Below are 17,146 nucleotides of genomic sequence, written 5' to 3' on the forward strand. Positions count from 1 at the left end.
ATGAATTGATGATAACGGAGAAGTTGCTACTCAGCTAGCAGAAGATATTAAACTACTAGCATACGTCCAAGTTCAGAAATGGAATTCCATCCTTCAAGAACCTTGGTGGAATCAATTGTTTGATGGAGACTGGTGGAAGAAAGCAGGACTCGTGATACTGTGTTCAGTACTAGGGTTACTGTTTTTGCCATGTCTAATTCTATGTCTAATTCCATGTTTTACTCAAGCTCATACACTCAATAATCCAAGACATGGAAATTTCAGCCATTCCCATCAATCCCGAACTTGCCGCCTCAGGGAAAACTCACAAACTAATGATATTAACTAAAGATAAAAACAAACAGACCCCTGCACAAAACACACTATCTTGATTTGAAGAACAGACACGAATCAATGAGATAAAGAAGATGGGGGATTGTGAGATGTTACATAGTGATTCATGTCATTATGGAAACACACCAGGGGATCAGTATAAACAAGAATACTGAACTTAAAGTAAAGCATGGACATGAGACAAAGGAAAATATAATAATTTCATTATATTTGTTTAAATCACTTTGCTGTGAATTGCTGACTTTTGCTGTTATTTATTTTTTCTTTTTTTTTGCCACTATAATTATGAACTGTATCCCCTTTTTATGTACAAGGAAAACGCGGGCTTGTGCAAACATGAAAAGACTTGTTACTGCTGTTACCTGCTTTCTAGGAGTGTAACCTGACAACATGTTCGAGCCTTGTCCAGACCTGGTGGGGGTTTGTAGCCACTGATGCTTGAGTGCTAGCCAACATGTTTGGGCTTGCTCAGACTTGTACCCCAGCACAGTAGGCATGACACAGCCCAACTAGAAACTGCCTATAAAAGGGGCAGTAAACAGGGGTAGGACGGACGTGTTGGTGGACTCCCCGTGTCCCCAGCACTGCTTGCCCATCCGTTATCAACGAATTAATAAATTGCCTTATTGATTGACCAACTCGATTGTGGTGAGTAATTTATAACAACTATTTCTTCGGTTTTTGTAGCTTTTCGTCTTGTGATATAACTTAAAAATGCCTCATATAGTCAAGTTCTATAAAACAGTGTTGACACAGGCAAGACATCAAATTGGTTATTAATTCTTCATCTAAGCTACCAAACCTAGGCCACTTTTGATTATCTAATTTATAAATTGACCAGATTAATCTGGACAGCCTAATAAGCTCAGGTTTTGTAAGGAGTCAGTGTTCACCAACTAATTCCTGTCAGTTTTCTAACACTAAACCTAAAGGTGAATTCTTGGGTATTTGGGCATCATTGGAAGGAGAAAAATTACAGCCCATCGTCTATACTTATAAACAAAAAGATCGCAGAAATTAAGCAAAGCAACATATTTTCACACTAACAAGCTAAGAGAGAGAGAACAAGAAGGAGGGAGCATTGGAACCCACAAGCTTGGAGTCAGCAGATAGCAGCTTAAACCACTACACCACCACTGGCTCCAGGCCAAATTATAGCTACTGCAGCACTTAGCTCTCACGAGCTAACAACAAATGAAGGGGTAAGCAACAAATGGGCTAGAACCCCCTTGGACACTTTCTCGGGTCCCAGAGATACCAAACAAAACTATAAGAGATCTCTTAGCACCCAACCCAGGTGCTCAAACTAAATACCACCTTTATTCACCTGCTCAGGTGCCTCTGTGTTGGACCTGAGGATTCTTGGGCTCTGATACCTTCTGGACTGCAGCTACAGCCCCACCCTGAATGCCAGCGAAAAGGGGGAGGGGGGGTGGATGTTCCTCTGGTCCAGGGGGTTTTCCAGATGCCTTCCTGTCCCACCGGGATCTGCCAAAACCTGATGCCTGGAGAGGCTACTTAGAACAGAGCCTAGAAAGAGTTAGAGGATAAAGATAGGTATTTATTGAAAGGCCTTCAAAGGGTACACCTTGGACAGTGCAGGAGTCTCGCAGAGACTACACCCAAGATGGATGACAATCCAGATAGATATAAGTTTGGTCTATGCATATCAGAGGTTAATTTTCCAATTACAGCTTCAGGTAATAAAATAATTTACTCCAAGTTTGCCCCCCTAATTCACTGTTGTTTACATTTTTCAGGGCCTGAGACAGTAAGGTGTCCTTGAGTTTCAGGCCTAGAGAGAAATTGTTTTGTCTGAATAAAATGGGAAAACAGTAGCTGACAGGCTATGGAGTTTCAGAGTGCTACACTAAAGCAGTACTGATCTGAAAAATATAAAAGCTAAAACTTAGGGCATCACTTAAATGTTATCACAGAGGCATTACCAACCTCTCTAATTGACACAGCTTTGGCCAGCAGCATGTCCATTTTCAGATCCATCAGGGATTGGATCTGCCAGACGTGGAAGCTTCTAGCAACTTCTCACAGAAGCCATCTTTGTGGCCCCTCCACTACCAAAAACCAGGCCATGCAAAACCAACACAGCACTGACAAAGGTATGACCCCCTCTGAAATATATTGTGCCTGCAACTGACCTTGTAGAGGAGAAGTAGATAGTCTCTGCCCTCAAACAGCATACCTTGGGCATTTGGAGTAAGTCTGACCCACTCCGAGAAGTATTGCTCCCTTTCTGAAGCTCTTTGAGCAACTGGCTTTGTCTGTGACAGTGCGGCTTCTTGGAGAGTGTAGCTTGGGCACTTGCACTCTAACAGTGGGACCCTCTCCAAGACATATTGTGCCCCTTTTTTGCAGTTTTAAGGTTGGTTCTTGCAGTGTGTTCTCCCGGAGGATGAGAAACAGGCACTTGGGAACTTTAGGGTGTGGCCTCTTTCGGGACATATTGTGCCCTTAAACTGAGGTAATTTGAGACCCATTGTATGTTTTGGGGGAGTGTTTAGTTCGGGCACTAGGTAATTATAGAGTGTCACTCTCCCTGAAAAGTCTGGTGCCCTAAAATTGATAAGTACTGGCAATGAACGTCATTGCCCAAGAGGAGAAACAGGACAGTGACCTGTCCAGAGCCCTATTTGACTTCCTAGAAAAAAAAAAATCTGTTGCTCCTGTATATTCCCAGAAGGAATTAGTGGAGACACAGGCTAGAGTGAGAGCTGTGCTGTGCGTGGTAAAAATGGAGTATATATGTGAAAATTACCAAGACCAGGTTCCCCTAATTAATACCAAGGAGATGCTGTTACAGACACCTAATTAGCAATTATAAAAGGATTTTGGTCACCACCTCAGAGAATAGGAAATGGAATACGTGTGGTGAGTGTCTCTGAGTGGTGATGCCCTGCTGAGTTTTGGTGCCCTGGGGCAGAGCAGGGTCTGTGCCACCAAGGACTGTGAGGAGAGACCTTGTCCTGAGGCACTGGGGCCTGCTGGCACAGCCCCAGCACGGCTGGGCACTGTCACCCCTTGTCCTGCCCTCAGCATCTCCCCCACATCCCAGTGACCTCAGGGATCTGCTGGGACGAGTCCCTGAGGAGCCTTGGTCAGGAATGACCCTGGGGGGGCCCCTTAATGCACATTAGAAAGGGTGATTCTATTGATAGATGTAAACACAAGATGTTGAATAATGTGGAATGACCAGAGAACAACTGGAGGAGGAAATCTGGGAGCAATGGGAAGGCCATAGAACCAGCTGACCTAGTGAAGAGATGTCCTTAGACATGGCCATTTAAACAGGAGAGGTGGAAACATCCAAATGAAGAGGGACATGAAATAATAGACAGTATAGTGGTAACAGTGGTAGAAGGGAAGAGCAGTATTTCTTCTCCTGCCATCAGTACACATGCAGGAAATTTCTGTTCTCTCCTGGTGGGAAAACTTTGACCTTTCTTAAAGCACTCAAATGCCCCAGCTAATGAGATGTGCTCGTGCACCACTCAAGCGACAGGTCCCCTACAGCCCCAGAGGGCTCCTGTCTCATAAACATCTGATCTGGCCCATTCCAAAATCGGGAGCAGCATCTTCCTGGGATCATCAGGGAGCTGAGGTTGGAGTGGACCTCAGCAAGTCTGCAGTTTGTGTTCTTTGGGGGTGAAGAACGAAGACAGGGGGTCAGGAACTGGTAAGATTCAGAGGCACAGAAAAGTTTCTCTTCATGGCCAACATAAAGAATTGTAAACACCATAAAATTTTAAAAACATCAAAACTCTTCCCTCAGCAATATGAGATGACCCAGCAGCATCTGACGTGCCCACAATCCACAAGGGATATCCATACAGCAACAATTTTATATAAAGACAAAGGTAACTGTAAAAGACATAAACACAATTAAGATGTTGACTAATGTGTTACTTAAAGTTCTGAAAGACTGGGCAACTCCCTGAAGCGCAAATTGGGAAACTATTCAATTGAGAAACATTGGAATGCCCAGAGTGGAGCTAGAGGACGAAATCTGGGAGCAATAGGAAGGACATAGATACAGCTGGTCTAGTTAAGAGATGTCCTTAGACATGGCCATTTAAACAGGACAGGTGGAAACTCATGAATGAAGAAGAACATGAAATAATAGACAGAATATTGGTGATGCAAATAGAGGGAAAGATCAATATTTCTTGTCCTGCCATTGTACAATGAAATTGTCCAGGAAATTCTTGCTCTCTCTTGGTGGGAAAACTTTGATGTTTCTTAAAATTACTCAAATGACCCAGCTAAGTACCTTGGAAGCTGAAGGTCCTGTACAGCCCTGGAGGCCTCCTATCCCAAAAATATTTACTCCTATCTAAAATGGGGACCAGCATTGTCCCAGGATCATCAGAGAGTGGAATTGGAAAGGACCTCAGCAAGTCAGCAGCCCAACCTGTAAGAAACAGTCCCAGACCAAGTGTTTCAAGGCTTTATTTGGTCTGAATTTGAAAATCCCAAAGGACAGGGACAGGGAGCCGCATCTCAGAACCTGTCTGAGCCCATGGGAACAAAGGTTTTCCACATGTCCTGTCTGATCTCCCCTCATTCCCATTCCACCCATTGTCTTTTGTCTCCCCCGAGGCCCCCTGGTGAAGAGGCTGGCTCTATGTTCTCCATCACCTCCTGGGTGGCACTGCCAGGCTGGGATGAGGAGCCCCTCAGCCTTCCCTGCTCCGGGCTGGACAAGTCCAGCTCCCTCAGCCTCTCCTCACTGCCAAAGGGCTCCAGTCCCACCTTGGAGGCCCTTCCCTCACCCTGCTCCAGCTGCCAGACATCTTTCCTGCTCTGGGGAACCCAAACCAGACCACAGTGACCTCTATAATCTATGTCCTTGATGTCCTGGTCACACAGCCCTGGGTGCACCTGGCCTGAGTTGCTGCCAGGGCACACAGCTGCCTCCTGCCCCGCTCCTTCCAACCAAGAGTTTTCTGCCAGGGCCTGGTGGATGCAGCTAGGGCTGTGGATGTTGTCTACTGGAACTTTAGCCTTTGACACCATATCCCAGAGCATTCCCTGGAAAAGATGAAGCCTGTGGCTTGGACCGGTTCACCCTTCCCTGGACTAAGAACTGGCTGGATGTCCGGGCCCAGAGAGTGGTGGGGAATGGTGCCACATCCAGCATACGTGCAGTGGTGTCCCGCAGCGATCAGTGTGGGCCCAGTTCTGTTTAACATCTTTACTGACGATCTGGAGAAGGGACTTGAGCGCACCATCAGTAAATTTGCAGATGAAACCAAGCTGGGTGTGAGTGTGGATCTGCTGGAGGTCAGGAGGGCTCTGCAGAGGGATCGGGAAAGGCTGGATCCAGGGCCCAAATCCAACAAGGTGAGGTTTAACAAGACCAAGTGCTGGGTCCTGCACTTTGGCCACAATCTCTGCAGTGCTACAGGCTGGGGACAGAGTGGCTGGATAGCGGCCAGGCAGAAGGGGACCTGGGGCCACTGATGGACAGCAGGCTGGACATGAGCCAGCAGTGTGTCCACCTGGCCATGACACCCAATGGCAACTGGCCTGGTTCAGGAATGGTGTGGCTCGCCGGAGCATAGTTGCTGTGCCACCCCTGACCTGCCCCCAACTCTGCACACAGACATTGGTTCTGCAACTCCAGAGAAGGGGAACAAAAAGGAATCTCTGGTGAAAATTTTGCTGGGAGAGAGATCCTTTAGTTCATTTAAAGCCACCGAGAGCACAACTCCTCCTTGACAGAGTCTGTGGCCACCGCAAAGGTGGAGAGAAACAAAATGATGAAGGGCACAAAGAATTACCTTTATTTGTAAACAATATTAAAAACTAAAAAGAAGGGAAAAAAAAAACCCCAAAACAAAACCAACAAGTACAGTCAAAGATGACTTTCATTACAAGTGATTTGCAAAAACTAGCCCGCAGTTTAATGTCCCTGAAATCCTCCAGTCATCAGCCTCCACAAAGCAGCCTTGAGCTCCTGATTCCTCAGGCTGCAGAGGAGGGGGTTCAGGGCTGGAGGACCACCGAGTACAGAACTGACAGTGCCAGATCCAGGGATGGGGAGGAGATGGAAGAGTGCTTCAGGTAGGCAAAAAAAGCCAGTGCTGATAAACAGAGACCAAGGCCAGGTGAGGGAGGCAGGTGGAAAAGGCTTTGTGCTGTCCCTGCTCAGAGGGGATCCTCAGCACAGCTCTGAAGATCTGCACATAGGAGAAAACAATGAACACAAAGCATCCAGAAGCTAAACAGACACTAACTGCAATGAGCCCAAGTTCCCAGAGGTTGGAGTGTGAGCAGGAGAGTTTGAGGATCTCAGGGATTTCACAGAAGAACTGACCCAGGGCATTTCCATGGTACAGGGGCAGGGAAAATGTATTGGCCGTGTGCAGCAGTGAATAGAGAAAGCCACAGGCCCAGGCAGCTGCTGCCATGTGGGCACAAGATCTGCTGCCCAGGAGTGTCCTGTAGTGTAGGGATTTGCAGATGGACACGTAGTGGTTGTAGCACATGATGGTCAGGATGTTGAAATGAAAAAGACCAAAAAAAATAGTTGTACTGCACATCCAGCATAGGAGATGGTCCTGGTGTCCCAGAGGGAATTGTGCATGGCTTTGGAGACAGTGGTGCAGATGGATCCCAGGTTGGTGAGGGCCAGGTTGAGCAGGGAGAAGAACATGGGGGTGTGCAGGTGGTGGCCGTAGGCTACAGTGCTGAAGATGAGGCCGTTGGCCAGGAGGGCAGCCAGGGAGATGGCCAGGAAGAGGCAGAAGTGCAGGAGCTGCAGCTGCTGCCTGTCTGCCAATGCCAGCAGGAGGAAGTGGCTGACGGCTCTGCTGTTGGACATTCCTTCACTGGGCATTCTGGGCTGTTGAAAGAAAACATTGACAAAGTGGGACCTACTTCTTTCAGTCACTCCTATGCTATTTTATTTGGAATCCTGTCAAAATTACTTCTCTTCCTCTGAGGGAGCTTCGCTAAACATTTTTGAGTTCGAGCATGTGCCGCCGAGTTACTGCCTCATCTTCAGCATTACTCTCAGCCTGAATACTGGGGAGCTCAGAGGGAAAACAGGGCTCCCTGTGCCCCAGTGCAGTCAGACCTGCTGTTCCCACACAGGTGCCCTTTGCTCATTACACCTCCCTCTATTTCAGAGTGATCACACTTAAAACATTCTTGAAAAATAAAGTAGCCTTTTTGAAGGATCTAATTTTAAAGCAGAGAGAGGGATACCAAGGGTTGGTCTGGCTCTCTGCTGCCTGGAGTTGTGCCTATTGGGAGCTGTTTCTCTGTATCCAAGGCTAGTCCCTGCCACTGCTCCCAGAGCCCAGCCCAGCCCTGGGGGCTCAGCTTTGCCCTGCAGACCCCTCCCAGCACAGGGCACTGCCCAGGGGCATCTCCCTGGCAGCAGGGCCTTAAGGGCAGGTCAGACAAACAGATGCTGTACTTCTCTGTGCCCTCTCTAGCCCAGGTTGTCCTATGGTGTCCATGCCCTGCACCTCTGTCCCTGCAGGCTCTTAGCACCCCTTGGCTGTCCCACCTTTCTGGCCCCTTCCTTTGCTGACAGCTCTGCATCCTGCCTGCCTCTGCCTGGGCACACAAAGCCTTGGGCTGCTCCAGACTCCTTCTGGGGGACATGTTTCACCACAGCCCTGCCCTGGGAGAGAAATTCCTTTCTCCTTGTGTCCAGTCTTGACCTCCCCACCTGCCCTTGGCATTAATTCTTTCTTTCTCCAACTGTTTACTACTTTGTCAAAAGTATCCACCATCTCTGAAACCACCCTTCAATCCCTCCCAGGGATCTCCTCTGCTGGCTTCAGTCTTCACTCCACTGAGCACAGAATTTCTTTTTCTCTATATAGTCATCATGTGCTTGTGGTCTCCAAACCCCACCTTGGCAGATTTCACTTCTGCAAAGTGTTGGTAAATTAAAATATTCTGCTCATAATCTAAGGAAATCACCAGAGGACAAGGCTGCCAGACTTGTCTGTCCTGGCTGATTTTCTCTGGGCACAATCCTTGGATATATGGAATTTTAGATGTAGAACCCCAATTTTGGCCATTGACACCTAGGTGAGAATGGCAGTTCCTTTCCACTGGAAGGAAAGCACAGAGGCCCAGTGTTTGGTAGTAGATGAGAGACAGCCCTCAGGAGGCCAAGGCCAGCCAGCGCTGTCTCTCCTGGCAGCTTTTGACTGGGAGAACCCTTGCATACAGGGAACGTTTCAGAGGAAGTACCAATTTCAACTTCAGTTGAAGAGGGCTGGAGTGATGGCGGCAGCGGCCCAGGGGTGAGAGGGATGGGGGAGTGACTCCCCCCCTCACGGTGTCAGTCATGGTGCTCGGCAGAGTGTCCAGAGGTAGTAGGATGAGGTGGGAGAGCAGCAGAGCGATGTCCAAGGGCAGGGAGTGTGGATCTCGGCGCTGGGATGGCAGTGGAGTTGCTAGCTCGGAGCACGGGGTGTCCTCTCACTCCACGAGCCAAGCAAGAGAGTCCCAGCCCGCTCCAGACCCCCGTCCCACCTTTCCTTTTCCGGTCTCCCCCTCCCCCCTCCCCCCCCCGCTCCACCCACCCCCCTGTGGGAGAAAATTATCATTTTTAAGGTGTAGCCACTTAGCATAACAATGGGAGAAATTCCACAGAAAGAAAAGGGAACAATTCAACCCCCAACACCTTGCAGATGGTCTCCATGGATCCACTGTCCCCTGCAGGATCACAACAACCCTTTGGCTCCACAAGGCCCTATAATGCAACAATGGCCTCTTGGTTCCACAAAGCCCTACTGCTTCGCACTGGTCCCTTGGGACTCTGCGGCCCAGCACCGCCACAATGATGTGCTTGGTTCCATGAGGTTTTCAGTGTCACAATGGTCTCCATAGGAAGGAAACAACCGAGCCCCACTGTTGCAGAGAAAGATGTGGGGCAGTGACCAGAGGACAAGGACTCTCAGACTTCATGGTATTTGCATATTTTGTGTGGGAGTAATCCCCGGGTATACAGAATTTTGAGGCGGAATACCAATTTCAGACATGGACATCAGAAGGGAAAGGACCGGTCTTTTTCATAGGAAGGAAAGCACGGAACACCAGTGTTTCAGGGGCAGATGAAAGGCAGCCATCAGAGGCCAAGGCCAGCCAGACCTCTCTGTTCTGCCAGCTTTTGTCTGAAAGTAATCCTTGGATATAGGGAATTTCAGAAATGGAATCCTAATTTGGGTCATTTCTGCATTGATAAGAGGGACAGATTTTTTTTCCATAGGAAGGAAAGCACTGAGCCCCAGTGTTTCAAAAGCAGGTGAGAGGCAGCCCCCAAGTTGCCAAGGGCAGCCAGACTTGTCTGTCCTGGCAGCTTTCACTTGAGAGCAATCCTTGGATGTACGGAGTTTTGGAGGTGGAATCCCAATTTTGGCCATGGGTGCCTGGTCAAGATGGATGTTTTTTTCCTATTGGAAAGAAAAGCATGAAGCCAAAATGTTTTGGAAGAAGATGAGGGGTGGCCACCCATGGGCCAAGCCAGCCTGACCTTTCCTGGTACCTTTCATCTGGGAGCTATCCTTGGACATAGGGATTTTTGGAGGTGGAATCTCAGTTTTGGTTGTGAGTGCCTGGATTGGAAGAAGAGTTATTTTCATTAGGAAGGAAAGCACAGAGCCCCAGTGTTTCAAAGGCAGATGAGAGCCAGCCCTCAGGAAGCCAAGGCCAGCCAGACTTGTCAGTCCTGGTGTCACAATCCACCAACATAGGTGGGGGTCATGATGGTTCGTTTGACCTCAGAGGTGTAAACAGGCAAACAGGGGAGGACAAACATCAGTTTACTCACAGTAATGCATTTTTATTGAATGCTAACAACTCAGTTGCGATGGAGGGAGAGATATAGGAAACAAAGTATAGAGAGAAAAAGAGGGGGATGGGGGAATAGCTACCAACAGATGAGATCAACGTCCTCGTGGTCTTCAGCCAATAGATGGGTCTTTGTAGGAATCTCTGCCTTGGGACGGTTTTGACAAACTCAGGCACTCTCTTTATTCTGGTCTTAAAGTAGGCAGTTTATTTCGTAGGGCGTGGGTATATAGAAGGCCCTGCTAGGAACTGCAGCTGCAGCTCAGAGCAGGGCGGAAAGAGGGATAGAGTGAAAGTAAAAGAAGAGAGCTTAAGAAAGTAAGAACGAAGAGAGTAAGAGCATAAGAGAGATTTTCCTGTTTACAATACATTAAATCTTCTTCTATGTTGAATATTCTAATTTCCACTAACCAATCTAATACAAGATACAAATTCTCTAACATTTGCATGCAACCTATAGGAATCACTATATTACCATGTTTTACTGCTTTTCTTATCTCTAAATTTTATCTGGGACCCTTCCTGCCATGCCTAGGGAGGATGTCTGTTTGCTTCTTGGTATTTGCAGCATCTAACATTATCTAAACAAAGGGGCCTTCAGGCATTCAGTCACTTTCAGCCACACAGTCAAAAATTGCTACCATTTCTATTTTGCTTATATTTTCCATATTCTCAAAGTCTTTTGCTAGGCACTCGTATTTATAAGGTTTTCCTAATTCATCCTTCCCAACAGGTCTTCATCCATGAGGAGATCTCAAAAGCTTCTCCAGAGGGTTGCTTTTTTATAGTCCTTTTCCAAAGCGAGTGGCTTCTGGCCAAGAGGTGGGGAGATTTATGGACCATTGGGAGGTGCTCTGAGACACAGGTGCAGATGTGCAGAACACGCAGTTTTCAGCTGGTACCATGACAGGGCAGTCCAGTAACACACCTGCAAACAATCGCTTGTCAAGCATCCACCTTGACCAGGCTAGAAAACTCCTGTCCAAAGCTGACCAGGATGGGAATCCTGGGGGTCTTCTTGCGATGGTCGTGAGGCAAAATGAGGGGAATTCCTGACTGTCTCTTACAGGCATGCAGAAGAATGAGCCCCTTGCTGGTATACCCTATTTAGACAACCTGCTCTTCACCCCCAACCTCACTATGTCTGACATCGCCCACCTGGGACTGACATCTCTGTGCCCTGCATCAGAACCTTGTCCCCTGAGCTCTGCAGTTGGGTGTCCCAGCCCACTGCACCATGTCCCACCTGCTCTCCTCAGGGCTCTGCCTGCACACAGGCCCAGGAGAAGTTTTCCTGTTTGTGAGGACAGAATAGAGAAGCCTGAGCAGATTTCCTGAACAAGAAACCCCACCCTGGAACCACATGCTCGGTACAGGCTGCCTGGAATGATGTCACCTTTCTACAAGGGACAGTGTGAGCAGAAATGATCTCTGTAAGCAGAATTCTCTGAGTCTTTCAGCTGAATTCTCTGTCCCTGTCCTTTCTCTGGATCTCTGTTGCAGATGGAAGCTGCTGGTGCTATCCTCACCTTTAACCTCTCTTTTGAATGCAAACAGCTGTTCCCAGGTGTGTTAATCAGGATTTGATCAATGTTTATGCAAAACTTTTGTGTTCTTTTGGAGCGAAGGGGCCATTTTGACACTGAGGGGGTGACATGGAAGCAAGGAGTCAGTTGTGACACTGGGATCCCATGGAACCAGGGGCCGTTGTCACACTGCAGAACCAACACAGCTGCTGGACCTTGTGCTGATTTCAGGAATCAGGACTTGACACCAAAATTGTAGAGTATGTTTTGTTATCACCTGGGACACATGGGGGGATATCTCCTCCAACTATGCGTACCGGGTCAAGACAGGTATAAATACAGGTATAAATACACATTGATTCCACAAGCCCACACCTCCCTGCCCGCCCATCTCTGCCTTCTCTCCATTTGTATTATAATTAGCTGCCATGCCTCCTGACGGTCGTGTTCGGTGGTCTTTGGGATGAAAGCCGTATGTCTTCCTCAGTGATCGCTGTTTGATCTCTGCTTCTGGGCAGGCACAATGGAGGTTTGACTCTCCCTCAGGTCAGCTTGTCCCACTCAAAACCAACTGTCTGGTCCTGTCTGGTTTCTGGAGCCACAGGTTTCTGTTTTGTCGGGTTTGTACAATAGCTAGGTCTTGCTTTGCTGAGTTTTCGTAATATATTTTATCTTAATGTTTTTTTCCAAGCAACTAAGTTCCTATGTGGTTTCTTACATACTGTTTCTGCTATGTGTTCTATTTCCCCTCCACGTGCTTAAGCATATTATAGGCTTCTAAAATTCTGAATTTTCAAAGCCATATATGTTCCCCATCTCACTAGACCACAATGGGAGCCTCTAGACCCCACTGGGAGCGGGTTTGGGCACATCAATCCTTACTGGTTTATACTGGGAGCTGCTGCCACAGGCCGCAGGGGCTCAGAAGTGGCTCCCAGTGCTTACTGGTTTATACTGGTGCCCTCCCAGTATAAACCTGTGAACCCCAAGACCACACTGGGAGCCCCAAGACTACACTGGGAATGGGTTTGGCTATATGAGGCCTTACTGGTTTATACTAGGAGCTGCCACCATAGGCCTCAGAAGCTCAGGGGTAGTTCCCAGTGCTTACTGGTTTATACTGGTGCCCTCCCAGTCCATGCCTGGGAAAACCAGCAGGCACTGGTGGCTGGGCAGCACCCTGAGGCCAAGCTGGCCTTCTCCAGGGCCCTGCTAGCCAGGACTTCTCCAACTTCTCGGCCTGGCACCACCGCCTGTGGCTGCTGGTGCCCGCCAGGAACTCCGACAAGGGCGAGGCTGGAGCTCTGCCCCCCGAAAGGCTGAAGGAAGGTGAAGGATTTCTCAGGATCCTCAAGATTTTCCATCCCTTCCCTCACCTAAAGTGGGAGGTGGTGGGCTCTGTTGGGTTGAATGGGTAGACCTGGTGTCCCTAAATCCCCATTGACTAATGGGTAGATCTGAACTTCTGCACACCTGGGTATTCAGATTTTGGGATGTCCCCCGTTGCATCTCTGAGATTTTGGAGTGCCCCCTTTCCCCCCCACCCCCCCACCCCCCAGAGCTGAAGCTGGTGCAGAACACCATCTTCACCTACCCCATGGACCAAAGTGCCTGCATGTACCTGTGCTGCATCGTCTCCCGAGGTAACTTGGGGCTCCCTCCCACCCCTGGAGCCCTCACCTGGAGTTCTGGGGTACCCCCTAAATGTTGGGGTGCCCCCAGACAGCCCTCTGGCCACCAAGGGTCATCTGTGTCAACTGGGAAGATGTAACAGTGGCTGTCATCTTCTCCTCGCCTGTCAGGGTGAGTCAGGGCACTTGGGTGCTCCAAAAATAACCTGGATATCCCCAAAAATTATCTGGATACACCTGGGTACCCCCAAAAATATCCTGGATCACCCCAAAAATCACCTAGATACATCTGGGTCATTGCCCAAGAGGAGAAACAGGACAGTGACCTATCTAGACCGCTATTTGACTTTCTAGAGAAATATCAGGCTTGACCTGCTGTGCCTGGTCTTGAGTGGGATTTTGTAATTAGAGAGTCAAAATGAATTAAGATTCTTTTAAGATTAAGTACTGTTAAGTTAATTTCTGTTAAGATTAACTATTAGACTAAGTAAAGTTAAATTTAAGTGTTATTCAATTTAAGTTCTATTATTTTAAGTTCTGTTAGATGCTATTAAGATCAATTCAGTAATGTTATGTTTTCTTAGGTGTACTTTTATTATATCTAAGTAACATTAAGATTCAGTGAAATTAGTTTTAAATTCTGTTAAAATATGTTTGAATTATAAGATGCAATTATTTTGATATAGATGAATAATGTGAAGTTTGCATGGAGTTAACTTCTGGTAAAATCTGTTCATTTAAACTACAAGATGCAGTTATTTTATTGTAGAGATAAGAAAAAATAATTAGTTATTTAGCACTTTCTTTTATACTTTTTTTGCTTTAATGTCATATATGCATAAATGTCTAAGAAAGTATTACCTCAATTTCTTAAGACAGTTGATAGCTTTAAGTTTTAAGTTTTCTGTTCTGTTCTGCTTGGATGTGCTTTTCCATTGTGCTTGGGTGATGAAGACAAAACAGTCCGATTCCAGCTAGGGACTCAAGGACAGTATCTTTAAACTTCAAGCCCTAAGCATAAACAACGTGAAAAGAGGAGGCCGGACACGCAAGCAAGCAAGGAGGATGAAACTTCCCTATTTGAGACTATTAATTGGACAGTTGACTCCTGCATGCAGATGGACTGAAACCTATAAAGGTGTGAGAAGTGACCAACCCCTCCTTTGCTTCCATCTTGGAGCCATCCAGGCAGGGGCCACGACTGTGGTACTCATACTGCTGGGGTGTGGCTTTTGTAGGCCGTTCATAGGCCTCTCAATAAATACCCATTTTATTCTCCTCAACACTGTGTGTAGCCTCTGTTCCAGCTCCTCAAGGCATCACAGTTACTACTGATATATTAATAAACCTGATTATGTTGTTAATCTCATTATATGAATTCACTGACTTTTTATAACAGGCATTTTCCATAAGATATTATTACTTTACTTATTTGCTATTTGTCTATGGTACTGTCTGAGGTTGCAATACAGGATGTTGAATCGTTAAAAAAAACGGTATAATAACGGACAAAGACCCTCTAACTAATTAAAGTTAGAAAGTGGTATGTTTATTCACCGTCGGGCAGCACGGGAGTCACCTCCGAAAGGCGTGACCGCCCCAAACAAGGTTCTTTGCCATCTATTTATTCCCCAAGATCTTACATACAATACATATGCATAACCCAAACACCTCCCATCCCTATCCCATATTAAAATGAGCGCAATTCTTCTCTTGCATTGGGTCGGTGGTCTAGAAATGGGTCAGTGATCTCGAAGGATGAAGTCAGGAGAGTCTTCATCAGGTCTTGGTGACCCTCTGGCACGATCCAAGGCCCCGTGCTTCATGATTAACCGTTTACTTATTTTACGTTCTTCTATACGCAAGTTCATAATAACAGATAATTATACCAATTAGCTCTTGCCTAAGCATCTAGTAATTATTAACCTACCATTTACTTACCTAGCTTACATCTTGGTCATGGAAACTACTTCTACCTTTAGCAAAAATGTTAACTCTTTAAAACCATGATTCAATGTGACCAAAAGTATGTATTGTATCACCATCTGTTAAAACTAGGTGGAGCAGTCATCTTTATCTTTTCCACAACCCATCCTTCCTCCAGGAAGATATTGTCTGTTAATGGGCCATTGCGTCCTACTGTATGACTGATAAAATTACATCATCCCATTGGGAGATGCTCCAGCCAAGGGGAGGAGCCAAGCCTTTCCTACCTAGATAAAAACTGAGATCTGGAACACCAAGACAGCCTTTTTCCACTTGATCCCTGAGGAAAACCGGACCTTTCCACATCATCGCTGGACCTTTGAAGGAAAACTACACCCCTCTACAGGACCACTGCTTCAACTGAACCACATCTTTCACGCCAGGAGGACTGCAGCCACCATTTAATCGGACTGCTACCAACACCCTGACTGACAGGGTGTCAGGTTGTATTCTGACTCTGTCAGTGGTTTCGGGTTTGTTCTCTTGTCTTGGTTTGAAAGACAGGTATGGTCTAAGGAAAGGCAGGAGCCCCTTTTTCTGCGATGCAGAGTGCAACCCCCCTCCCTTTTAATTATTTTAGGTCCAATTCAGACGCCTTCAGGCAGGAGATATGGGGATAAGAATAACAGTTCTTTACTGGTATCTAACAAAGCAGAAAACAACAACAGCTATAAAAATTGGCAACAGAACAGTCTAGCTCCGCTCCAGTCCCTTTTGGCCGCAGGCCGTCTCCCTGTGCTGTTACCGGTGCTGTGGGGGCAGGGCAGGTCCCGCGCAGTTGAAGAGGGCTGAAGTGATGGCGGCAGCAGCCCAGGGGTGAGAGGGATGGGAAAGTTACTCCCCCTCATGGTGTCGGTCGTGGTGCTCAGCAGAGTGTCCGGAGATAGTAGAGCAAGATGGGAGAGCAGCAGAGCGATGTCCAAAGGCAGGGAGCGTGGATCTCAGCGCTGGGATGGCAGGGGAGATGCCAGAGTGGAGCCCAGGCTGTCTTCCCACTCACGAGCCAAGCGAGAGAGTCCCAGCCCGCTCCAGACCCCCCCATCCCACCTTTCCTTTTCCGGTTCCCCCCCCCCCCCCCACCTCGCCCTCCACCCACCCCCCTACGAGAGAACATTATCTGTTGTTTCAAGGTGTAGCCTCAATTACTTAGCATAACAATGGGAGGAATTCCACAGAAAGAAAAGGGGAACAATCCAACCCCCAACATCTCTATAATACTGTATTTCTATTTTCATTTTCCTAGTAAAGAACTGTTATTCCTATTCCCATATCTTTGCCTGAGAGCCCCTTAATTTCAAAATTATAATAATTTGGAGGGAGGGGATTTACATTCTCAATTTCAAAAAAGAGGCTCTTGCCTTTCTTGGCAGACACCTGTCTTTCAACCCAAGACACAAATATAATGAAATCATTATATTTTCCTTTGTCTTATGTCCATGCTTTAATTTAAGTTCAGTATTCTTGTTTATACTGATCCTATGGTGTGTTTCCATGATGACTTGAATCACTATGTAACATCTCACACTTCCTAACTACTATTACTCAGAGACTTTTATAATATATTAGGGAGACTCTTCCAGTTAAGGCCTGGACACTGGCCAAGCCTTAGCCTTACCTGATCGGGAGGTATGCCAACAACCTAGGTGTTTTCTGCATCAGAATTATACGTAAGTAATTTTGACTTGCTGCATTTGGACCTATAATAGCTGGAACTTGGAAAATCATGCCTGGCAATGGTTCTCCAAGCCCTCACTCTAAAATGAGGCTTGCCAGTTACTGCAGACTCTGGAAGATGTTACAGTATTTGGAGAATTGATAAAGCATTATTTTAAATCA

The 17,146-nt window shown here is 47.0% G+C and overlaps 1 protein-coding gene across 1 annotated transcript in view; it reads left to right on the forward strand.

Annotated features, from left to right (window-relative positions):
• Nucleotides 1-17,146, forward strand: part of LOC148220290 (uncharacterized) — a 66,376-nt gene that overhangs the window by 46,247 nt on the left and 2,983 nt on the right. Inside the window, 3 exon segments of the mRNA XM_088155530.1 lie at nucleotides 12,899-13,022; nucleotides 13,253-13,336; nucleotides 13,420-13,496. Of these exon segments, the coding sequence (XP_088011656.1) occupies nucleotides 12,899-13,022; nucleotides 13,253-13,336; nucleotides 13,420-13,496 (285 nt within the window).

Source organism: Sturnus vulgaris, chromosome W (assembly GCF_052056855.1).
Source record: "Sturnus vulgaris isolate bStuVul1 chromosome W, bStuVul1.hap1, whole genome shotgun sequence".
Lineage (NCBI taxonomy): Eukaryota > Metazoa > Chordata > Aves > Passeriformes > Sturnidae > Sturnus > Sturnus vulgaris.